Source organism: Bubalus bubalis, chromosome 18 (assembly GCF_019923935.1).
Source record: "Bubalus bubalis isolate 160015118507 breed Murrah chromosome 18, NDDB_SH_1, whole genome shotgun sequence".
NCBI lineage: Eukaryota > Metazoa > Chordata > Mammalia > Artiodactyla > Bovidae > Bubalus > Bubalus bubalis.
The window spans coordinates 39556755-39583618 of record NC_059174.1 but is presented as its reverse complement, the minus strand read 5'-3'; the positions used below and the strand labels follow the sequence as shown (position 1 = coordinate 39583618).

The 26864-nt window shown below is 39.7% G+C and overlaps 1 protein-coding gene across 2 annotated transcripts in view; it reads right to left on the bottom strand.

Moving 5' to 3' along the window:
- The window catches only part of HYDIN (HYDIN axonemal central pair apparatus protein), a 420256-nt gene that overhangs the window by 235835 nt on the left and 157557 nt on the right, over positions 1-26864 (bottom strand). For both annotated transcript variants that reach the window (XM_044932144.2, XM_044932145.2), the window contains exon 11: positions 8841-8940. In XM_044932144.2, coding sequence (XP_044788079.2) covers positions 8841-8940 — 100 coding nt within the window. The remainder of the gene's footprint in view (positions 1-8840; positions 8941-26864) is intronic.

Sequence of the window (26864 nt, the reverse complement as noted above, 5' to 3'; positions counted from 1 at the left end):
ACCCATTAACCATGTTCTCTAGCAATATATTTCACAGTTTAAATCAGGAAGTGTCACTTCATTTGAAGTTCTCATATGGTGATTCAAACCAAATATGTGTGGTTTCCCTTCGAGTTTTTTTTTTTTTTTTTTTTTTTTTTAAGGGTAATCTTTGGCTACCTCATGCGAAGAGCTGACTCATTGGAAAAGACTCTGATGCTGGGAGGGATTGGGGGCAGGAGGAGAAGGGGATGACAGAGGATGAGATGGCTGGATGGCATCACTGACTCGATGGACGTGAGTCTGAGTGAACTCCGGGAGATGGTGATGGACAGGGAGGCCTGGTGTGCTGCGATTCATGGGGTCGCAAAGAGTCGGACACAACCGAGCAACTGAACTGAACTGAACTGAATCTTTAACTTAGGTATTTTCACATTTCACAGGAAAGTCAAGATGGATGAAAGATCAGCTTTGAGACCTAGATCAAACCACCAGCAAGTTTTTATAAATATCTAATATACAGGTTTAACCACTTCTAAGAAAATCTGAAAATTTTAAATTAAAAAAATTCAGTATCAGATTAACTGAAAAAGTTTTAATGATGTTATATTTGCCATATTCAGGTCTGAGCTGGTCACTCCCCACTAGAGCCCTTTAGGGATTCCCTGCTCCCTGAGGATGAAGTCTGAGCTTCTTAGTCAGCCAGTCAAGGGCAGGCCTCTGAGAACTGGTTCCCACCTACTATACACCAGCCTACAGCTTCATTTCCTGCCCCTGCCTGTCCCCTCCCAATCTCGGTTTCTCTCTGATTTGCACCCTAAGAACTTACAATTCTTTGTCATTTCATGCTCATCATATTTTTACATAGTGTTTCTCTGTTTTCACAAGTGTTTCCCTGCCTGTCATGCCGAGGCCCTCCTTTTTTTTCCACTTGACTAACAAATATTTCAAGGGTCACTTTCTCTGGGACCTTCATGCAAACGGCAAGACAGAGCTATTCGTTTCAATAATTTTCATTCATTCACTGTATGGCATTACATAGCTGTTAGTTTCTGCGTTGGTTCCCCCCACTCCGTTCTATCTTTCTGAGGGCAGGAGCTATGCTTTTGTGCATCTTTGTACTCATGGTGCCCAGTTATAGAAGCTTTCAAACAAAGAAAAAATTGCATTTGGAGATGGGGGTTAAATTTCACGCATTCCAAGAGGCTTCCCTCAAGACCAATGACATCGGCCTTCCCAGCCACTTCCTGTCTCTGAACACACATTCATGTAATGGAATACTTCACAACAATGAAGATGAAATGCAACTAGAGCTACAAGCGGCAACGTGGATGAGACATGTAGGTTGATTCCAGTTATGTACATTCCAAAAGTAGGCAGTACTAAATTGTAATATTTAGCTACACAACATTCAGAAAACGAAGATCATGGCATCTGGTCCCATTGCTTCATGGGAAATAGATGGGGAAACAGTAGAAACAGTGTCAGACTTTATTTTGGGGGGCTCCAAAATCACTGCAGATGGTGACTGCAGCCATGAAATTAAAAGACGCTTACTCCTTGGAAGGAAAGTTATGACCAACCTAGATAGCATATTCAAAAGCAGAGACATTACTTTGTCAGCAAAGGTCCGTCTAGTCAAGGCTATGGTTTTTACAGTGGTCATGTATGGATGTGAGAGCTGGACTGTGAAGAAGGCTGAGCGCCAAAGAATTGATGCTTTTGAACTGTGGTGTTGGAGAAGACTCTTGAGAGTCCCTTGGACTGCAAGGAGATCCAACCAGTCCATCCTGAAGGAGATCCGCCCTGGATTTCTTTGGAAGGAATAATGCTGAAGCTGAAATTCCAGTTCTTTGGCCACCTCATGCGAAGAGTTGACTCATTGGAAAAGACTGATGCTGGGAGGGATTGGGGTCAGGAGGAGAAGGGGACGACAGAGGATGAGATGGCTGGATGGCATCACTGACTCGATGGACGTGAGTCTGACTGAACTCCAGGAGTTGGTGATGGACAGGGAGGCCTGGCATGCTGTGATTCATGGGGTCGCAAAGAGTCGGACATGACTGAGCAACTGAACTGAACTGAACACAGGAATATAAACTATAAGTGAAAGCAAGGAGATAATGATCGTGAAGGAGAAAATGATGATTACCTAGGGGGAAGTTGGAGTGAAGGGAGTGTGATGGGGAAGGAACACACAGGAGCCTAAAGAAGGTTCGAAATATTCTATTATTGATATTGGTGGCAGTTACAAAATGTATGCTCCATAATTCAGAGAAGGCAATGGCACCCCACTCCAGTACTCTTGCCTGGACAATCCCATGGATGGAGGAGCCTGGTGGACTGCAGTCCATGGGGTCGCTAAGAGTCTAACACGACTGAGGGACTTCACTTTCACTTTTCACTTTCATGCACTGGAGGAGGAAATGGATTCTTCTTGCACGTATATTAGTCCTCTAATGCTGCTACAACAAACTACCACAAACTCAGTGGCTTAACATATAAACTTATTCTCTTAAAAGTTTGGTAGGTCCAAATCCAAAATGGGTCTCACTGGCTTAAAATCAAGGTGTTGGCAGGGCTGTGTTCCTCTCTAGAGGGAGGGTCTAGGAGAAAACACCTTTTCTTGCCTTACCTATTTCCTAGAGGCTGCTTGAATTCTTTGGCCTTTTTAGCTTCAAAGCCAGAAATGGCTGGTATAATCTTTCATACAGGGCAGCATTCTGACACTGAGCCTGATATTTCAGCCTCCCTCTTGAACATTTAAGGACCCTTGTGATTATTATTGATTGAGTCACCCAGGACATTTTCCATACCTTAAGGTTAGCTCTTTAGTAACCTAAACTCCATTTTCTACTTTAATTCCCTTTTGCCATGCAATGTAAAATATCCACAGATACTGGGGACATGGACGTCTTGGGGAGGCCATCAGTCTGCCTACCACAGCACACAATATGTACATTTCTAAATCTGTGTTCTATTTGTCAGTGACAAAAGGTTAAAAGTAAAATTTGGTATATAAATACAAAGAATTCCTATACAACCATGAAAAAGAATGACCCTTTTAAACTTAGTGTTATGGAATAGTCTCTAAGAAGCATTTATTTTTATTTATTTATTTATTTATTTTTAGCTTATTTTGATGTTATTTTATTTATTTATTTTTTTAATTTTATTTTATTTTTAAACTTAACATAACTGTATTAGATTTGCCAAATATCAAAATCTCTGGTCAACCACTTGTAAAAGAACTCTAAGAAGCATTTAAAAAGTAGTGTTAGGACTACTGTGTAAAGTATGCTGTCATTTCTGCAAAAAAGTACGAGGAAAAGCATATCTGTATGTTTCTCCTTTTATGTGCTCAAACCATATACGAAAACAAAATTAAAGCAAGGGAAGGAGCTTTTCTATTTGCCTAAGAAGTGTTTCTTAGTGACCTAAAATCAGGAGGTTTCACCAACCCTTTGAAGATAATAGTAAGGAATCAGCACCAGCCCTTGAAAAGACACACAGAATTGCATGGAATTTACAGAGAAGATAATATGGAATTACTATGCAAACAAAACCCTTTCCTGGCAATCATATCTTTAAATAAATCACTAACAAAATAAAAAAGAATGTCATGCAGATGGAAAATTACACCATTCACTTTAACCAGGATGTGAATTCTGTGGCAGAATTCAGAATTGCAAAGAAAACAACAGATAAATACAATTAGTTACGTAATGTTTGGGAACCTCCTGGAGGGCAGCCAGCCCCCTGGAATAAGGCCAAGCACGACGACATCCCAGGGGAGCCATCGATGGGAGGGAGATCCCAGCACCTGTGATGTGGGGGCCACTGGACCATTTCCAGCCTATGTCTGAACACTGACGTACCAACATTTCCTCCAGATCCACTAAGTAGTCTGGGGTCGATGATGCTGATGTGAAGCGTGGAAACGGGTCAGTCCAGAAATCTGTAGCGCGTTCTACATTCATCCTACTGACATCTTGAGAATCCCGCGTCCATGCGCAAGGGTGAGACCAGATCAAACTAGGATTCATTCACTCATTCATTCATTTTTTTTTCACTTATCTGCTCATTCATTTAATCAGTATTTACTGAGTGGCTTTATCTTTCAAGTACTAACAGCGTAAGACAAAATTTTTTAAAACGAGTAAAACTATGCTGTTTTGCTTAGGAATGAATACATAGGTGATAATACACGAAAATAAGAAAATGACTATCTTAAAAGTCAAGGTGATGGCTACATCCAGGGGAGGTGAGGGAAATATCATCAGGAAGGGACACACACCTAGGGTAAGTGGAAAATGGCACAGTCTTGGGTTGGGCAGCCCATTCTAAATTGCCTAACCCCTTTACACAAAGAGAAGAGTGACTATACGTATAGATATGGACTGGAAACATGCTGGTTATAACAGAACAGTGGGATTTTTGCACTTGGGGATACTAATGATTGTGCACTCTTGTTACTCTCCCTCCAAGTTTAAAATAACCACCACAGCCATATTCCTGGGAGACCTACAAAGAGGTAAGTAGCACAAGCTATCCTGAAAATTAAGCCCATTTTCTTATTCTTATATACAAATAGACAATCACAGACCAGAAAACACTGGAAGGAGTCCTATGAATGCAAGATACAAGCTACCTGGATTTTTCTGACTAATAAATGTCAGAAATGTATTTCTCTAGGCATCCTTATTTAATAGCTTTAAATGGTGTTTAATATCATTTACTATTCATGTTTGAGGATTGAAATCTTGTTCTTTGACAAAAGATGATAAATTCTGTATGTTTAACTTTGGAGCATTAAAATTTCCAAAAGAATAAAATGAAAAAGATGGAGGAAAGTATGTTAAAAAAAAAAAAAATTCCCAGAGCTGAAGTAACATATGAGTAGTCAGACTTGGCCCATAGAAAGCTGAGGAGAATGAACTAGAAAAACTCACTCTTGGACATACCTTCACAACATTTCAGATCCCAAATACAAAAAGAAAACCCTAGAAAATATAAGAGAGAAATACCAAGCCACCTATAAAAGAATGAGAATTGAGTGACTTCAAGCTTCTGAAGTTTTATAATAAATTTGGCACAAGGTCTTCAAAGTTCTGAGGAGAAATTATTTGGAACCTAGAATTCTAGTCAGCTGAACTACCAAGTGGGTGCATGCGTGCATGCTAAGCCAATATAGTCGTGTCCGACTCTTTGCAACCCAATGGACCGTAGCCTGCCAGGCTCCTCTGTCCATAGGCTTCTGCAGGCAAGAACACTGGAGTGGTTTGCTGCCCTCCTCCAGGGGATCCTCCTGACCCAGGGATTGAAGCCGTGTTTCTTAAGTCTCCTGCACTGGCAGACAGGTTCTTTATCTGTAGCACAACCTGAAAAGCCCATCAAGTGGGTATGGAGGGAGAATAAGACATTTTCTTGCATGCAAGGATCAAAGTTTCCCATCTAGATACACCTTCTGAGGAAACTACTTGAGTAAAATGAGAGTCAAAAGATATAATGGAACGCACATGGAAATTAAAAAAAAAAAAAAACTCCTGGATATAAACTGTGCAGGAAGTAAATGATCTAAATTAGAATAGAAAGCTGATGGGCTCTGAGGAAATATCTTCAAGGAGAAGAAGAGCATGAACCCTAAATTTAGATATAAATTTTAAAAATGAGAAATTAGAAACCACAGGGGGGAAAATACCAAAAACTGTATGGAAGAGTCAAGTCAATTATGAAGTGAGTTAAAATGAGGTATAGTTGTGAGAAGGTGGTGGACAGTCAAGAAAGAGAATCTACAAGATTCAGACCTTAGGGACATTCTTTGAGCAACTTAAGGTCAGAACACTCAACCAATAGAGGATAAAATGTAATCCCAGAGTACAGTTTGGCCCTCCAGTGTATAAAATTTATGTAGACAAAACAGAAGGCTTGAATGTGGTTATCAACCATGACAACACAAAAGTAGAACTCACAGAAGAGGGAGAACTATAGTGGGCAGACAACTCACCCAAGGATATTGTAGAGCTGATGGACACAAATGTATGGTTCTAAATATAAGTAAAGGCTATTTAAGACCATAAGTAAACCTCATAAAGTAAAATAAATATAATAAAAATAATTGGGTTACCAGGGATTAAGGTGGGGGATAGAACTGTCTGCAAAGGGGGGCATGAAGAAATTTTACTGGGTGGTGGAAATATTCTACGCTTGCTTTTGGTGGTGGCTACATCACTGTTTACATCTGCCAAAGTTCACAGAACTGTATATCCAAAAAGTGAATTTTACTGCATGTAAATTATAATCTATTAAGTCCACAAAGGGGTAGAGAAGATAGAAGTGAACTGAATCCTCATTTTTTATATTGAGGACTCAAAAGTAGTATGTGAAGTTGATAAATCAAATAACCATATAAGCAAGAAACAGCTAAAAGTACTTCTTAGAAAGCAATACTGAAGAAATAAGACTATTATTTAGCTTTATAATCTTACTATATGTAATTTTACTTATTTATTGATATCAGCTTTTTTTTAAATTCTGAAACATTTTTAAAATATATAAAACTCTCCTTAGTAGTACAAAGAACTTCTTTATATTCCTTTGCTCTCAATAATCTCCTTTGTAGCAAAGAATCCAATCCAGGCTCACATGTTGCACCCAGATGTCATGATGTTTTGTCCTCCAACTTGGGTTCATCTGAGGCTTCCTTGTGATTAGACCCAAGTAAGCATTTAATATCATTGAAGAGATGCTGTGTTTCCACTGCATCCTAGCAGGTGCTATATGAGGTTGATTTGCTCTATTACTGCTGGTATTAACTAAGATGACATCTACCATTCCACTCCAATAACAAAGGGCTCATCTTAGGCTTCCTCCTTCCCATATCTCTATTTCCCTTCTCTGAGTGAAAATTACTAGCTCTTGTTATCCTCAATATACTTATTTTTTTGCTTAATTCCTCTATATGTATCCAATCTCCTGAAGCCATCAGGTTGCCACCCTACCAGTATACCTTCTTTGTGGCTCTGGCCACTGCCAGGCTACCTTCCCATCTCACTTGGCATGCATTATTCTGACAAAAACTTAAAAAGGAAAAAATTAACTATCCAAATACTATAAAAAGAATAAAACATAACATTGTGAGAATTTGTGTCAAGTAATATTCTTACTCTGGGACTTCCCTGTAGCTCAGATAGTAAAGAATCTGCCTGCAATGCAGGAGACCAGAATTCAATCCCTGGGTCAAGCAGATCCTCTGGAGAAGGATGTGGCAATCCACCCCAGCATTCTTGCCTGGAGAATCCCGTACACGAGGAGCCTGGAGGGCTACAGTTCATGGGGTCACAAAGAGTCAGATATGATTGAGCAACTAATACTATTACTATTGAGCAAATACTACTGTTACTACTAATATTCTTCAGTTCAGTCACTCAGTCATGTCCAACTCTTTGCGACCCCAGAGACAGGCTTCCTTATCCATCATCCAGAGCTTGCTCAAACTCAGGTTCAATAAGTTGGTGATGCCATCCAACCATCTCATCCTCTGTCATCCCCTTCTCTTCCTGTCCTCAATCTTTCCCAGCATCAGGGTCTTTTCAAATGAGTCAGTTCTTTGCATCAGGTGGCCAAAGTATTGGAGCTTCCATCTCAGCATCAGTCCTTCCAATGAATATTCAGGACAGATTTCCTTTAGGGTTGACTGGTTTGCTCTCCTTGCAGTCTGAGGGATTCTCAAGAGTCTCCTTCAACACCACAGTTCAAAACCATCAATTCTTCAGTGCTCAGCTTTCATTATGATCCAACTCTCACATCCATACATGACTACTGGAAAAACCATAGCCTTGACAGCCCTTTTTTGGCAAAGAAATGTCTCTGCTTTTTAATATACTGTCCAGGTTGGTCATAGCTTCTCTTCCAATGAGGAAGCGTCTTTTAATTTCATGGCTGCAGTCACCATCTGCCGTGATTTTGGAGCCCAAGAAAATAAAGTCTCTCACTGTTTCCACTGTTTCCCCATCTATTTGCCATGAAGTGATGGGACCAGATGCCATGATCTTAGTTTTCTGAATGTTGAGTATTAAGCCAACTTTTTCCACTCTCCTCTTTAACTTTCATCAAGAGGCTTTTTAGTTCCTCTTTGCTTTCTGCCATAAGGGTGGTGTCATCTGCATATCTGAGGTTACTGATATTCTATTGGCAATCTTGATTCCAGCTTGTACTTCATCCAGCCCAGTGTTTCTCATGATGTACTCTGCATATAAGTTAAATAAGCAAGGTGACGATATACATCCTTGATGTACTCCTTTCCCAATTTGGACCAATCCACTGTTCCATGTCCGGTTCTAACTGTTGCTTCTTGACCTCCATACAGATTTCTCAGGAGGTAGGTAAGGTGTTCTGGTATTCCCATCTCTTAAAGAATTTTCCAATTTGTTGTGATCCACACAATCAAAGGCTTTAGCATAGTGAAGCAGAAATAGATGTTTTTCTGGAATTCTCTTGCTTTTTCTATGATCCAAATTATTCTTTGATTTATAGAGCAATAAGAATATTAGTTGAAATTCTCTTGCTTGGATCATAGAAAAAGCAAGAGAATTCCAACTAATATTCTTACTGCTCTCAAAATTAAGGGGTAACCTAGATCCATGGTTTTCCATCCCCACCCAGCACACCACAATTATAAGGTACTTCAAAGTTTGATCTGTTCTAGAAAGAAGTATGAAGTGCTTAACTTGCCTCTATTATTCTCCTCCCGATATCATGTACTGCACATAAACCCCAATATTCTCACACACACAGCACTTCACCACTTTATGCGCTGGGCCCTTGGTAACCTGAATTTACCACATGAAGGAAGTCTTTACCTGAAATGTCACAGTAGATGGTCTGCTGGTAGAGCTTGGCTTCCCGGGGATTAAAGTACACAGTGATTTCAGCTGATGAATTGGGCCAGACATCGCCTTCCTAAAAACATGAAAGAATCATTAAAAAACAATGGGGAGGGAGGAGGGAGGATGGTTCAGGATGGGGAACACATGTATACCTGTGGCGGATTCATTTTGATATTTGGCAAAACTAATACAATTTTGTAAAGTTTAAAAATAAAATTAAATTAAAAAAAAACAAACAATATGATGAAGGGAAGACACTGCTTTAAATGCTGTTATTATAACTCTAGGAAATTTGAAGGAAATATTTTGACAAAAAATAAAAGAAAGCACAACTTTACCCAATAGATAGGAAATTTCTATTACTTGTCAAGAGGTGATACAAGCTGGAAAAAAGCGTCAAAGATCATTTCAGTGAGTAAATGGATTTACAATTACTTACTAAAGGAAGCTAGAGTACTTAGGGCATTTTCTAAAGTTTGTAGATTCAACTAACATTCATTGTATGCCAATGCGTGTACAGCATTGGGCTTCAGAGATTAAGAAAGGCAAGGTCTAAGATTGCATGGAGCTCATCTCTTAGAGGGATGATAAAAATGTACACAAATATCTTAAAATATATGTGATAACTGCTATCTGTGCTTTAGCTACATAAGATCCAGATACTGCTTTTCACACGCAAAGAAGTTATCTAATTCACTTGACGGAGAAACCACATTCTGAACCTTTGAGTGACAGCGTAAGGAAATACTCTTATTTTGTGAAAATAGCAATGGTCTGAGGCAGAATGATGGCCAAATCGAACTCTGGTTCTGATCCTGTGTGATATTATTTCTCATTTTAACTCAAACTACTCAAAAGTTGTAATAAGAAAACTGAGGTTCGAAACTGTAATGCAACATACGACAATATCAGAATCCCCTTGAGATACCCTTTTGAAAAACATTTTCTACTAACCATGTAACCTCTCAGGGCTGTAAAAGGACACGTTATAGTACCTGCCTCAAAGGGCTTCCATGATGAGGGATCATGACGTCAAATGCTTTTGACCCACATTTAGTACACAGTAAGAGCTCAGCAAATAATGGCTTGCTATGATTGATGTTATTCTTTTGCCACTTGGAATGACTAACATGAAAATATCAGAAAAATTAGGGAAGGAAATGTGTTTTTTTCTAAGGTTTTTATAAATAAGGCCAAGTAGAGTATCAGTGATAAGCACGTCCAAAAATGTATAAACACTCCTACCAACTAAATAAAAACTAAGGAAGGTGACAATAAATAATCAGGATCCAGTTTCAACAATCCAACATGCATGTTCTATTTCCATTCTGACTTGACATGAACACAGTGTTGGAATAAAGAAGTAAGCAGACACGAAAGTGGTTTAAAATGCAGATATCAAACAAGAGGGCAAGGAAGACAAAAGTAGAGTCAATTTGGGTTTGCTTAAGAAGGTAACTGTCTGGTGAGTGTGCTTCTCAGGTTGTATGTCCCTGCTTCAGGAGAATAAAGGGCATGGAGACTCCAAGAAGGAGCAGTGAGGGCTGTGGGGGTCACGTGGGTCCTGGGAGCTCTCACATCCCTTCAGCCCACTAGGATGAAGGCTCCGTGAGGGTGGGTGCTAGTCTATCTCCAGCACCTAAACCAGAGGTGGCTCAGAGTAAGTGTTCAACGTATTTATTGAATTGGTTGTATCCATTCAGTTTGCACAATGTGTAGTTATTGGCAGTTGCCTATTCATCTTTGCAACCTATTTCTGCCACCTTCTCCTCAACTGGAACCCAAAAGTCATACAGTTTTAGATCTGACAGGGACTTTTGAGATCATGCAGGGAATAGGGAAGTCCTAAGCACTTTTGTGAAGAAAGCTGAGCGCCGAAGAATGGATGCTTTTGAACTGTGGTGTTGGAGAAGACTCTTGAGAGTCCCTTGGACTGCAAGGAGATCCAACCAGTCCATTCTAAAGGAGATCAGTCCTGGGATTTCTTTGGAAGGAATGATGCTGAAGCTGAAACTCCAGTACTTTGGCCACCTCACACGAAGAGTTGACTCACTGGAAAACACTCTGATGCTGGGAGGGATTGGGGGCAGGAGGAGAAGGGGACGACAGAGGATGAGATGGCTGGATGGCATCACTGACTCGATGGACATGAGTCTGAGTGAACTCAGGGAGTTGGTGATGGACAGGGAGGCCTGGCGTGCTGCGATTCATGGGGTCGCAAAGAGTCAGACGTGATTGATCTGATCAGATCTGAAGCACTTTCACTTATTTGGGCATCTCACTGTAGCCCTTTTCCAAACTTGTAACTGGTATCTGCTCTCTTCTGATAAATAGTGAATACCTGGCCCATTTTGATTTGTGGGGATTCTGGTGATATGGAGTGCTGGGAATGTTTGTGGCTAGAATGAGCAGAGAGGCCAAGCAGAAAAGGTGGTTCATCTATTCAGTGGTATATCAGTGGCTAGTCCATCTTAGAATGGTTGAAGACCTGGGCTTACTCCTAACCCACAAGACAAATGTATTCCCCTGGAGGGATCAGACTCTGCTTTGTTTGGAAGTATAGAATGGATACAGCTAACCTGTTCCCATTCAAACTGCTTGACCACAGAGGCCATCGTGGATCCCTAGAAAATCTCTACTGGAAAAGCCTCACCAAAATGGTAGGAAATGCCCCAGAAAGGATATGCTGGAAGACAGATAAGCTCACTACCTGTGGATAAATTCAAGTCTTATGGTTTGGCCTGGTCTGAACCACTTTCAAAAACATTATTCAAGCAAGAAAATCCAGGGCCCATGTGCACACAAGAAGGGAATACACTTAAGTATTATCCCAGAGGCACTTTTGCACACCCCATCTTCAAAGAAGTCTGATTATCAGATTGTGCTTACTCACTCAGTCATGTCTGATTCTTTGCAACCCCATGGACTATAGTCTGCCAGGTTTCTCTGCCCATGGCGTTCTCCAGGCAAGAATACTGAAGTGGGCTGCCATGCCTTCCTCCAACTGGTGAGTTGGGAAAAGGTGGGACAGACATGCTCCAGAGAGGCTATCAGAATCTCCCAGAGGAAGGAGCACTAACATCTGGATGTGATCCAGGAGCAGACTGTCTGATATGGATGGCTTGGAGGCTGAGAAAGCCTTCTGCATGGCGAGGGAAGACCAATACGAGAGAATCTGAGCCCACCGGGTGTTCAGACTGGGAGAATGCAACTGTGGGTACCTTGCTTTCTTATCCTAGGCTGCAGTGGTTTTATTGTGTCTACGACATCTGCTAGTAATTTACAGCTTTTACTGAGCCCCAGGAGATAATTCAAGGACAAATCCTATTCTAAACCCTCTCCTGGGCTTGTAGCAGCTAATGTGCATTAAGAGTGCTGAGTATATCTGTAAAAACAGAAGTATGTCTTTTGCTGTCTCGTACACAGGGTTATTGTTACCATCTTTCTAAATTCCATATATATGCGTTAGTATACTGTATTGGTAGAACAGTCTTATGGACTCTGTGGGAGAGGGAGAGGGTGGGAAGATTTGGGAGAATGGCATTGAAACATGTAAAATATCATGTATGAAATGAGTTGCCAGTCCAGGTTCGATGCATGATACTGGATGCTTGGGGCTGGTGCACTGGGACGACCCAGAGGGATGGTATGGGGAGGGAGGAGGGAGGAGGGTTCAGGATGGGGAACACATGTATACCTGTGGCGGATTCATTTTGATATTTGGCAAAACTAATACAATTATGTAAAGTTTAAAAATAAAATAAAATTAAAAAAAAAAAAACAGAAGTATGGTCATTCAGTTTTCTGTCACAGAGGGATGCTTCTCACACAAGGTCATATCAAGGAGTTAGGAACATGTAGAAGGACACTTTTATTTTTTAGCTGGAATTAAAATAAAAGTTAAAGAACTTAATTTTTTTTTTTAACAGCAAAAACTCACTGAGAGTGCAAATACCAGAAACAGGTCATCAGCCTAAGATGATCCCATTTTTACTTATGTATCTTTGATATATTTCATATTACTTTTCAGACATTTCTGAAGTTAACTACCATGTCATTTATGTCATCTCTGAAAAAGAATTTTTCTTTCTTTATTGCTCAGTTCTAAAGTTTCTTTCTGAGAGCCAAAACATTCAGAATGTTCCCCGCTGGCTCTGACATCAGTATCATTTCCTCCCAGGCCTGTGAAACCAGCCTCATCACCCAGAACCCCCTGCTGTTCTCCTTTGCCTTCCACAAACAACTCCTTTCCCATCGTTGTCCATTTTCCTGCTCCAAATGAGAGACTGAGAATGTAGAATATAATCTGCAGATGCCCATTATCTTGTTTGTTGAAAATAACTGGTAAAATGGCCTTCAGTTTTACTGTAATGATCTTCCTTCTTGGTCTTAATCTTTTGTTTTCCCCTCAGAACCACCACTACGTTTCACTTATAAGTGACCTGCTAGAAGAAATCAACTTTGAATTTTCAAGTTTAAAGTTAATTTGCTATGTTTGTGTTTTGGGCCCAAATATTAAATATTTCTGGAAATGGAACTTCTGGGACAAGAACAACCAAGTGTCTTGACAGGGACAGTTTAGAGACATTTTGAAAGCTATTTGTGAACATACAGCCACTGGTTCATGATAAGCAATTAATACGATCATGAGAAGGGTATCACATTAAAATGATCTCCTTAAAAAATGATATTGGCAATGATTAAATAGGACCTTTAGAAATTCTCTATGATGTCTCTATGATGACCTACAAGACCTTCTAGAACTTACACCAAAAAAAGATGTCCTTTTCATCATAGGGGACTGGAATGCAAAAGTAGGAAGTCAAGAGATACCTGGAGTTACAGGCAAATTAGGCCTTAGAGTACAAAATGAAGCAGGGAAAAGACTAACAGTTTTGCCAAGAGAATGCGTTGGTCACAGAAAACACCCTCTTCCAACAACACAAGAGATGACTCTATACATGGACATCAACAGATGGTCAATACCAAAATCAGATTGATTATATTCTTTGCAGCTGAAGAGGGAGAAGCTCTATACAAGCAGCAAAAACAAGACTGGGAGCTGACTGTGGCTCAGATCATGAGCCCCTTATTGCAAAATTCAGACTTAAATTGAAGAAAGTAGGGAAAACCATTAGACCATTCAGGTATGACCTAAATCAAATCCCTTACAGTTGTACAGTGGAAGTGACAAATAGACTCAATGGATTAGATCTTGTAGACACAGTGCCTGAAGAACTATGAACCGAGGTTCATGACATTGTACAGAAGACAAGGAACAAGACTACCCCAAGAAAAAGAAATGCAAAAAGGCAAAATGGTGGTCTGAGGAGGCCTTACAAATAGCTGAGAAAAGAACAGAAGCCAAAGACAAAGGAGAAAAGGGAAGATATACCCATCTGAATGCAGAGTTCCAAAGAATGGAAAGGAAAGATAAGAAAGCCTTCGTAGTGATCACTGAAAAGAAAAAGAGGAAAACAATAGAATGGGAAAGACTAGAGATCTCTTCAAGAAAATTAGAGATACCAAGGGAATATTTCATGCAAGTTCAGTTCAGTTCAGTTCACTCAGTCGAGTCCGACTCTTTGCAACCCCATGGACTGCAGCATGTCAGCCTTCCCTGTCCATCACCAACTCCCAGAGTCTGCTCGAACTCATGTTCATCAAGTTGGTGATGCCAACCATCTCATCCTCTGTTGTCCCCTTCTCCTCCTGCCTTCAATATTGCCCAGCATCACAGTCTTTTCCAATGAGTCAGTTCTTGGCATCAGGTGGTCAAAGTATTGCAGCTTCAACATCAGGCCTTCCAGTGAATATTCGGGACTGATTTCCTTTAGGATGGATTGGTTGGATCTCCTTGCAGTCCAAGGGACTCTCAAGAGTCTTCTCCAACACCACAATTCAAAAGCATCAATTCTTCAGTGCTCTGCTTTCGTTATGGTCCAGCTCTCACATCCATACATGACTTCTAGAAAAACCATAGCTTTGACTAGACAGACCTTTGTAGGCAAAGTAATGTCTCTACTTTTCAATATGCTGTCTAGGTTAGTCATAAGCTTTTCTTCTAAGGAGCAAGTGTCTTTTAATTTCATGGCTGTGGTCACCATCTGCAGTGATTTTGGAGTCCAAGAAAATAAAGTCTGTCACTGTTTCCATTGTTTCCCCATCTATTTGCATGAAGTGATGGGACCGGATGCTATGATCTTAGTCATTTGAATGTTGAGTTTTAAGCCAGCTTTTTCACTCTCCTCTTAGATGGGTACAATAAAGGACAGAAATGGTATGGACCTAACAGAAGCAGAAGATATTAAGACGAGTGGCAAGAATACACAGAAGAACTATACAAAAAAGATCTTCATGACCCAGATAACCAGAATGGTGTGATCCCTCACCTAGAGCCAGACATCCTGGAATGTGAAGTCAAGTGGGCCTTAGGAAGCATCACTATGAACAAAGCTAGTGGAGGTGGTGGAACTCCAGCTGAGCTATTTCAATTCCTAAAACATGATGCTGCACTCAAGATGCCAGCAAATTTGGAACACTCAGCAGTGGCCACAGGACTGGAAAAGGTCAGTTTTCATTCCAATCCCAAAGAAAGGCAATGCCAAAGAATGTTCAAAATACTGCACAATTGTACTCATCTCACACACTAGCAGAGTAATGCTCAAAATTCTCTAAGCTAGGCTTCAACAGTATGTGAAGTGAGAATTTCCAGATGTTCAAGCTGGATTTAGAAAGGGCAGAGAAAACAGAGATCATATTGCCAGCATCCGTTGGATTATTGAAAAAGCAAGAGAGTTCCAGAAAAAACATATAATTCTGCTTTATTGACTATGCCAAAGCCTTTGACTGTGTAGATCACAACAAACTGGAAAATTCTGAAAGAGATGGGAATACCAGAATACTTTACCTGCCTCCTGAGAAATCTGTATGTAGGTCAAGAAACAACAGTTAGAACCAGACATGGAACAGCAGATTGGTTCCAAATTGGGAAAGGAGTACATCAAGACTGTATATTGTCACCCTGCTTATTTAATTTATATGCAGAGTATATCACGCAAAATCCCAGACTGGATGAAACACAAGTTGGAATCAAGATGGCCAGGAGAAATATCAATAACCTCAGATATGCAGATGACACCACCCTTATGGCAGAAAGCAAAGAGGAACTAAAGAGCCTCTTGATGAAAGTGAAAGAGGAGAGTGAAAAAGTTGGCTTAAAACTCAACATTATTAAACTAAGATCATGGCATCTGGTCCTATCACTTCATGGCAAATAGATGGGGAAACAATTGAAACCATGACAGACTTTATTTTCTTGGGCTCCAAAATCACTGCAGATGGTGACTGCAGCCATGAAATTAAAAGACACTTGGTCCTTGGAAGAAAAGGTTTGATGCAGGATACAGAAAGCTTGGGGCTGGTGCACTAGGATGACCCAGAGGGATGGTATGGGGAAAGAGGTGGGAGAGGGGTTCAGGATGGGGAACACATGCACACCCATGGTGGATGCATGTTGATGTATGGCAAAACCAATACAATATTGTAAAGTAAAAAAAAGAAAAAAAAAAAGCTATAACCAACCTAGACAGCATATTGAAAAGCAGAGATAATACTCTGCCAACAAAGGTCCATCTAGTCAAAGCTATGCTTTCTCCAGTAGTCATGTATGGATGTGAGAGCTGGACAATAAAGAAAGCTGAGTGCCAAAGAATTGATGCTTTTGAACTGTGGTGTTGGAGAAGACTCCTGAGAGTCCCTTGGAGACTCCTTGGAACAAGGAGATCAAACTAGTCAATGCTAAAGGAAATCAGTGCTGAATACTCATTGGAAGGACTGATGCTAAAGCTGCAATACTTTGGTCATATGATGCCAAGAACCAACTCATTGGAAAAGACCCTGATGCTGGGCAATACTGATGGCAGGAGGAGAAGGGGATAACAGAGGATGAGATGATTGGATGACATTACCTACTTGATGCTCAAACTCTGGGAGTTGGTGAGGGACAGGAAAGCCTGGTGTGCTGCAGTCCATGGGTTCACAAAGAGTTGGACATGACTGAGTGACTGAACTGACTTAAAAATTCTCTATTGAAAATCTTTAGATAAAAATAAAATACTTTAAAATCACCTTTTCCCCTCCTATCTATTACCCATCTCCTTCCTTCCTTCTTTCCAATGAAGAATTATTTCTTGAAAAATTTTGAAAATCAAAGCCCAAAGTACAAGAAGAATGGGCTGTAACTTACTCCAGTATTCCTCCCTGGAAAATCCCATGGACAGACGAGCCTGGTGGACTGTAGTGCATAGGGTCACAAAGAGTTAGACATCACTGAGCAATTGAGCTTACATACATGGATACACTGTTTTATCTGGAAAGTAGTTTACAATATGACTCTGCCTATATTTATCATAAAATAGCTGCATTTTAATTCCCAACTTACATTTAGAAGAATAATCCAAACGTTTGCCCACTCAAATGTTACACTTTCCAATCATACTCTCTAATCTGGCAAGAGATTAGACACAACATAAGACTGAACTGTATTTAACTTCAAACCATTCTATTTTCTATTAAGTGAGAGCTCATGTTCCAGTACTGTGTTAAGTGCTGATGTACACTATTTAGTTCAATCTTTACAACCTTGTGAAGGAGTATTATCCCCATTTTAAACATGTGAAAACCAAGGCAAGGAGAAGTTAAGTCTCTCACCCAAGGCTGCATCAAACAGTTAAGTGGCAGAGCTGGGATTCTGTAGTACTTTTTTCTTTAATTTCCTGAACCCTGCTGCAATTATAACAAAACATGAGGCCTCTGCTTTTAAAAACTGTCAGGAGAAATTTTAAAACACTACACCCAACAATCAGGCTTAACTGAAGCCAGTGGGACCTGGTGTTCGTCCAGTGGACACAGTAGGACGTGCTGCACACCCAAACTTTCAGGTGCTCTGGAAGGTGACTAGCAGGAGGTCCCTATGAATGACACAGTCAACATTAGCACGGTGCAGCTCTTGAGAAGGGCGCTGGAGGATTTTCACCAAGCTGTCCCGGTTGGGTCAGGGTACAGCCGATTCAGAACAAGGTTGCTGAATAATGACTTCAAGAGCAGCTATAATGTGTCATGGATTTCATAAGGTTCTACCAAAATGGAAATATTCTTTTGGTAGAATGGTTTCCGCTATCTTATCGTATTTAAGAAAAATTTAAAGAATTTCTCTTGGGAAATAAAAATATCCTGTTAAAGTCAAATTTCTATTAGACAATAAGAGAAAAAACAGAAGCACTGATTAGCAGCTATAATCCACAATGACTTTCTTAGAACCTTCCAGATCAATGGAAGGTTCTCTTTATTGTCACCTGGGGCAAATATTAATAGAAGTGTCTCAAAGAGAAATAAGAAAAAATAGAAGCTAAAAACTAAAGGTAAACTATTGTAATTATCATTGAAAGAAAAGACTGAATGCAAACTAGTACAGCCACTATGGAGAACAGTGTGGAGATTCCTTAAAAAACTGGAAATAGAACCGCCTTATGATCCAGCAATCCCACTGCTGGGCATACACACTGAGGAAACCAGAAGGGAAAGAGACACGTGTACCCCAATGTTCATCGCAGCACTGTTTATAATAGCCAGGACATGGAAGCAACCTAGATGTCCATCAGCAGATGAATGGATAAGAAAGCTGTGGTACATATACACAATGGAGTATTACTCAGCCATTAAAAAGAATACATTTGAATCAGTTCTAATGAGGTGGATGAAACTGGAGCCTATTATACAGAGTGAAGTAAGCCAGAAAGAAAAACACCAATACAGTATACTAACGCATATATATGGAATTTAGAAAGATGGTAACAATAACCCTGTGTACGAGACAGCAAAAGAGACACTGATGTATAGAACAGTCTTATGGACTCTGTGGGAGAGGGAGAGGGAGGGAAGATTTAGGAGAATGGCATTGAAACATGTAAAATATCATGTATGAAACGAGTTGCCAGTCCAGGTTCGATGCACGATACTGGATGCCTGGGGCTAGTGCACTGGGACGACCCAGAGGGAGGGTACGGGGAGGGAGGAGGGAGGATGGTTCAGGGTGGGGAACACATGTATACCTGTGGCAGATTCATTTTGATATTTGGCAAAACTAATACAATTATGTAAAGTTTAAAAATAAAATAAAATTTAAAAAAAAAAAAAAGAAAAGACTGAATTGGCACATGGCACGCAAAGAGATTTTTCTCTTTCAGTATATCTCCTGGGAGAGGAAACTGTGAATTTAGGCAAGTTTTGATTCAGACCAGAAAAGTTTTTAAGACAAGGTTTTAAGATCTGGCTATTCCGGGGAGACGTCCTTGGAGGTCCAGTGGTTAAGACTTTACCTTCCAACACAGGGAGTGTGGGGTCCATCCCTGGTCAAGGACCTAAGATCCCATATGCCTTGTCGCCAAAAAACCAGAACATAAAACAAACAATATTGTGAGAAATTCAATAAAGACTTTAAAAAACGGTCCACCACATCTAAAAAAAAAAATCTTAAAAAAAAAAAGATTTGGCCATCTCTCGGAGAATGTTTCACAGAAGATCTCTTTTGGGTGAGATACTCCAACCCAGGTACAGCAAAAACTCCAGTGGGATTTTGTGGAGCTGAGGTAGTTGTATGTGATGTTCCTACATTCCTCTGGAGAGAGCGAGACCTGCGTCACTTTCAACAAAGAACGGTCTTAATTTATTTAACAAGCGATGAGGAACCTTGATGGTTCTAAGACTTCCCTAAGTCTCCCTCTACCTCCACTGGTTCTCAAATACAACAGTGAATATACCAGCACAAATGGAAAAGATTTAGCTGCGCACAAAGATCTGAGAGGATGAACAATAATAAAGGGTGAAGAATGGGAAAACCATGCTGATGGAAGAGCCATGACTTGTCAAGGACAGTTTGTTCTCAGCACATCCCTGTCCTCTTTTCTCCTTTCCGGTGTCCATTTCCAAGAAGTCAGCCCCCACGTTTGCAATGTGACTCACGACTAATGGTACGAGAAGTGGAAGGGGTTTGCAGTAAAAAGCTCAATCCTTCCTCTTTGCTAGCCATCTGGGCTCCCACCCAACCTAGTTCTGCTGAGCTCACATGCGATGCCAATTTGAGAAAAATAAAGTAAACTAAATTTGAGCTGTGCTTTCAAAGTCTGAATTGCTGAATCCCCTGTTTTCTGCAGGCTTAGGTGACGACAAAGCACGGTTTACTGTTTCTTACATGATAATAAAGAAATTATCAAGTTTCTCTCCCTTTAAAAGACTTAGTTAAATTAAGCTCAAGCTTCCTAGGAATACTGGATGAAGTCTGCTTTGATGGAAGACACTTGCTAAAAGTAGCAGACATGTTTTCCCTGATGTCAGTCAGTCAATCAGTTAGGGCCAGTTTGGGCAAATATCTTTAAATTCTCAGACATTTCTTTTTGAGAAAATATCTAGTGTTCAACATTCAGAAAATTGCTGCATTTTAAAAATGTGACCTGAGTAGCAGTACCAGAGTTCAGAAGCAAGGCTATCACACCTATGCTGTGATTTCTCAGAGGACTCCTAGATGCCCATGGAAATCCAAATCTTAATTCTCTCTTTTTGCCCTGTAATATTCTTCTGCCTCTCAATTCTCAGAACTGTGTTTTTTGTCTTTAAATCTCTCTCACTCAAGGTACTCAAGAGACATAAGCAAAGGAAATTAGAGAATAAGACTGTCAAAATTCTGTACAGCTAGAGTCCATCTAGTAAAATAGAATATTACATTTCTGAAAGTAGTCCATTTCACTCGTTTTTCTGGAAGGCACAACGCATGCATAATAGACTCAATTTTGTGATTCTTTCCCAAAGGGGAAAGAAACCTGTGTGGATGCAGGTGGCTTGAGAAATGATCAGTATTCTATAGAACCTAGTGCCTTCCCTAGGTAAGGAATAAAGGGAAATTTTAGGTTAAGGACATTAGTATTTTGAGATGTTATCAAAAGAACTGACATGAGGAACTTGATGTAAATAGCAGTAATACACAACATGTTTTAATGACTAGAACAACAATTTTTGTTACTATTAGAATGTCAGTGATTACTATTAGAATATCAATAAATTACAAACTAAGTTAAAAAAAATCCCTTCCATCCAGTTTTCATGTATTTGCCCAAAACTGCCTACTTCTTGTGTTTTTGCCCATACCTTTCTTCCACTAATGAACATGTCTGGGGTCTCTCAAAAGACAAACTTCCACTTCTATACTCTGTGACCACACAAGATCCAAAGATGCCCAGGCGTAACTCCCCAAGATTCTCCCAACAGACCCTATAGCAATGGTATTCAATGAGCATGATGAGAAGAAAGTGAACTGAGACAGTGGAACCAACCAGGTGTCAAGCGGTGAAAAGGTTATAGAATAGAGTAAGAACCTGTAGTTCCAGAGTTTTGGATCATTCTTACAGCACTGAGTCAAACTACTTCTCACAAGATCATATAAACAAAATGTGATTTAAATTCAAACCCTCACCACCTTTTGACAATTTATGGACAGTGATTGATTTCTTAATCTTGAATCTACTTGCTTTAAATTGAAAGAGCCTCTAAAAGAGAAACAATGTTCCCATAAAACACTCAATATGCAAGGAACACAATAAGGGCTAAACTAACCTCTATTTTAGCTGATGCATTTAAAGAACCAGATATATAGACAAAGGTCGGAGAAAATAAGCATATCATTTATTACTTATTTTCAGACCTTAAAGTACCATTTCTTTTCTTTTTGGTTTTTAAACTTACTTTTTAAGTTTACCTCATTTGAAGAAAATATCCTTCCTTAGTGGACAAAGAGGCTGAAGGACCTAACAGAAAGCAAGGTAGTCTCTAAACCCCTACAACAACCTTTAATTTTATTTTTTGAGCAGGCCATCAATTAGAGACTGACTGTTAGATCAGTAGGTGGCACTGCTTGGTTTTAATCATCCCTGCTTCTACTGTGAACTCAGATCATATCAAGAAACTAATTAAAAAGAATCACATCCTAATAAAGAAAACTAATCACTGATGCATAGCTCAACTGTCAGAAATTAAATAGTGGCCATTTGGCACAACTGATCTTATACATGAGCAAGATTCAGAAGATCCTTCAGTAGAAAATGGTGATGGACAAGGCATAATAGGGTAGAAAGACATGCAGGATGACCTGGTGAGCTCTCAGTCAGCTGATTCTCCTCTTGGCCTTCCTTCTCTGTGAATTAACAGCCTCTCCCCTCTTTGCAGGGCCTCTAAAGGTGAGCACCTGGGGGCTATCTTAGGCCTGCTGCAAATTTCTTCCTGTGCTCTGTTCTTATTTTAGAATTTCCATATGCTCTTCATCCCTTCTGTGAAGACCTCCAAAGGATACTCACAAATCTTGCCTCCAGACCTGATTCCCATCCCACAAATTAAGTACTGTATTTTCAAAATTATTTGGAAATCTAGTGTCATCTCAAATTCAACCTGTTCAGAACCAAATTTATCATCATTAACTGATTTCCATTTGTTCATTTATTCCTTCATCCACCCATTAATTGGTACTGTGCTATGCATGGGGTACAGATAAGGATAAGGCACTTCTTGATTTTAAGGAGCTCAGAGTCTGTCAGACTAGAGAATCGTTACCTACTAGCCAAAAAGGATCAACATGCCCTACCCAAATATCCTTATCTGGTATTCGAGGCAACTGATGCCACAGGAGATGAAATGGCTTGCTTAAGGTCACATTTGCTATTGGCAAAGCTAGGAGTGAAACCCAGGACTTCTGGCTTGCCAGTTCCTATTAAAGTCATAATTCTCCCAGTCACTCTAGTTTATATCTGAGAAGACATGTGATTCTTCACCATGTCTCACCCTCAATAGCCAGTCTACCAAAAAGCACTTAGGTGTCTTTCTTTTGAGCATCTCTCACATCTGCCATTTCCATTGCTTTCCGACTGTCATCAGGCTGTTTCAGGTCAGCATCACCTTCACACAGCACACCTTCCACTTGCCAGCAGATGTTCAGTTTCCTGACCTTCCCTGCATTAGTGAATTTCCCCTGCCTGACCTGCACTACCCATCCCACCTCTATGCATCCTCCTCCAATTTGATCCACAAGTGGACGCTAAGATAATCTTTCTGAAACACGCTGAACACTCCCTGTGCCTGATCCAAAACTGAACTGAGTCTCAGAAACCCTCAGTATCAGTTGTCAAACTAGGATCCACAGAACACTGACTCCAGTATATATTTTTTGGCAAAAGGGGTCTCTGGTCATGGGGAAATACTGTTTGCACTTTGCCCTTTGAGAGTCACAGTCTCTTGAATCAGTATTTCCCAAAATTATTTGACTGCAAAATTCCCTTTTTGCAGGGAACATACACTACCACCTGTCAGATCCAGTGTTTACAGAAACACAGTGTAGGAGACAGTCAGCCATAGCATAACAGGTTGCCAGGGCAGCCCAGACATGCCAACTCTCCTTCTCAGTCTCAGTTCTTATATTCTCCATGACAACCGGCTCCAGACAAACTTATCATTTCATTGCTATTTAATAGGCTATGAACCTAACACTTTCTCTTTTCTTTGTTTCCATAACTTTACCAATTGGAAACATTCTTCTTCCTTTCTTAAATCTTACCCTTCCTCCAATATTCAGGTCAGATCTAATCTCTACTATAAATCTTTTACCAGCTCCCTCATTGAATTCATTTACCTGTATCATAAAACCAAAATCTCAACGGTGGAAAATACTCATAGTTCACATCTGAGTCAAGAAGCTAATGTTACAAAATTTTCCCATCAAATAACTTCAAAAGTAATTTACAAGGTAAGATTGCATTACACTCGCAAGAACTGTATTTCTATAAAACTATCAGGGTCTCTAAGTAGGAAAAAAGGAAATTTAATATCAATAAATAATTCACTATAACAGATACTGAGTTCTGCTCTTTCTACCAGAAAAACACTAAGGAAGACATTAGGAAAAATTCATGACTTCATTTTTCAACTTGCAAAAATTATCAAGAATCAACTAATAAATACTATCATGAGAAGAAAGCCTGAATACTTTACAGAAAAGATAAAATCATTACAGATGCTATAAGCATCACTTATATACTAAGCAAATATTATCCCCTTCCTGGAGATTCTTTTCATACAACATAAACAAAATTAGTCTCATTTATTTAAAAGATATCATATCTGTGTATCACTATCTTATAAAGTGGTTTTCTTCCTAATGGTAAAAATATGCCTTGTGCCCAATTCAGTTCCTATTTTAGAATTCAAAAATAATATTAAATGCCACATATTAACACATTTAACATCTGCAATGAGAAGCTTTGGGTTTTGTGCATGAAGAAAAGAAAATCTGAGGTTAAGCCTAGTCTTTTTACTTCTGAATTTAATATGTACAAGCCTTACCTGTGGGCCTCCCACCTCCTTTTGACTACCAATCTTTGCCATCCCAGAGTCACCCAACCCCAGAAGGCTATGATAAAAGGACAGCAGGCATCAGCCTGGATTCTCTGTACCAGCTGGGAAAAATCTTGGACTGCCCACACTCTGGGCCTTGCCAGCCATGTCTAAGATTGCCCTGACTGATTGCTCCTCCCTGCCTCTGTCCCACTCGGCAACTTACTTGCCTGGGATTTGTAATGCCTTCTTGAGCTTCTCACATCTTTGGGTATGGCTTACTTTTACAGGTACATGTCCTGTCCTTCCAAGACTATATTTTCACCTTGACTTAACCTCTTTCTGGTCTAACTCATTATATCTGAAGATCCCTTGGCTCAGTTGAACCCTAGGTTGTCTTCTGACATGAGAGAAGATTCAGCCTCAATCCACATCTCCAACCTTATTTTCCTACATGAACCCTTTACTTCAAGCAAAATTGAACCGTTAATGGAGCTCTAAACGAACCACTCCTTGAATGAAACCCCAATTTCGTTTTCCAAAAGTTCCATTCTGCAAGATCCAACTCAAGGCTCTGCTCTCAAAAAGCCTACTCTAACTTTGTAGCCTATGATAATCACCTCAGCCTCTGAATTAGTGTCCTGACAATCTTTACCAGTGATTCACATAGCCAATTCTACTAAATATTAGTTCCAAAGGATATCTCCAAGGGGAAGGCTTCCTCTTAAAGATTTATAATGCTCATTATTATATGAAAGACTTTTAGCCATCTAACAGCAAAATAAGCCTTTCAAACAATATGGAACCCAGTGTTTCTCAAACTTACTTAGCCATGGAGTACCTTTTCTATGTTATACCTTGTAATCATAATTTCGAGGTACAGATAAAAGGAAAACTGCTGTATATAAGTCAGTGGCATTTCTCACAAATGACTTTTTATTCTAATGTGTCCTTGTGCCCAACAGATCTGAATGGTAACAATCCAGCAGCTCAAACTAGTTGTGGGCTTTCTTAACTCCTATTATTGTCTTTATCCTCATATCAGTCTATGCTTGCTAAGTTGAAAATAACATACAGTGCCTAGCACATACAGAAGATGCTGGTTATTCATTTTGAGGCAGTGGGGCAGAGTGGTCAGGAGTTTGTTCTGTGATATAGGCACATAAAACTATAAAACATATTAACAGACATAAAGGGAGGAATTTACAACAATATAATAATAGTAGTGGACTTCAACATCTCACTTACATCAATGGACCAATCACCAGACAGAAAATCAATAAAGAAACTATGACCTTAAATGACATATCAGACCAGCTGTACTTCATAAATATCTATAGGACGTTCCATTCCAAAGCAGCACAATATACATTCTGTTCAAGTACACATGCAACATTCTCCAGAACAGATCACATGCTAAGTCACAAAACAAGTCTAAACAAATTTAAGAGATGGAAATTATATCAAGCATCGTGTCCAACTGCAACAGTATGAAAGTAGAAATCAATTACAGGAAGAAAAATGGGTAAAACACAAGCACATGGAGACTAAACAACGTGCTACTAAAAATCAATGGGTCATGGTAGAAATCAAAAAAGAAAGCATCAAAATACATCAAAATAAATGACAATAAATACACAGCTTTCCAAAATCCATGGGATACAGCAAAAGCAGTTCTAAGACATATATTTATAGCAATATAGTTGTACCTCAAGAAACAAGAAAAATTTCAAATAAACAATATAACTTATTATCTAAATGAATTAGAAAAAGAAGACCAAACAAACCCTACAATCAGTAGAAGGAAGGAAAAAATAAATATAAGAGAGGAACTAAATAAAATAGAGAACAACAACAACAAAAAAAATCAGTGACACCAAGATAAATAAAACTGATAAGCCTTTAGCCAGGGTTATTAAGAGAAAAAGAGGGAGAATGCAAATAAACAAAACAAGAAATGAAAGAAGGGAAATTACAACTGATATCACAGAAATACAAACAACTGTAAGAGAATACTATGAATGGTCATATGTTAACATATTAGACAACCTAGAAGAAATGGGTAAATTCCCAGAAACATATCATCTTCCAAGCTTAAATCAGGAAAAGAATAGACAATCTGAAAGATCGATTACTAGTATCAAAATTGAATTAGTAATCAAAAAAATTTTAAGAGAAAAAAGGTCCCAGACTGCATGGCTTCACAGGGAATTCTATCAAACGTATAAAGAAGAGTCTATTAAACTACTTATCAATCTCAAACTAATCCAAAAAATTAAACAGGAGGGAACACTCCCAACCTCATCTTATGAGTCCATTACCCCGATACCAAAGCCAGAGAAGCTAAGCTAAGCTAAGTCACTTCAGTCGTGTCCGACTCTGTGCGACCCCATAGACGGCAGCCCACCAGGCTCCCCCGTCCCTGGGATTCTCCAGGCAAGAACACTGGAGTGGGTTGCCATTTCCTTCTCCAGTGCATGAAAGTGAAAAGTGAAACTGAAGTCGCTCAGTTGTGTCCGACTCTTAGCGACCCCATGGACTGCAGCCCACCAGGCTCCTCCGTCCATG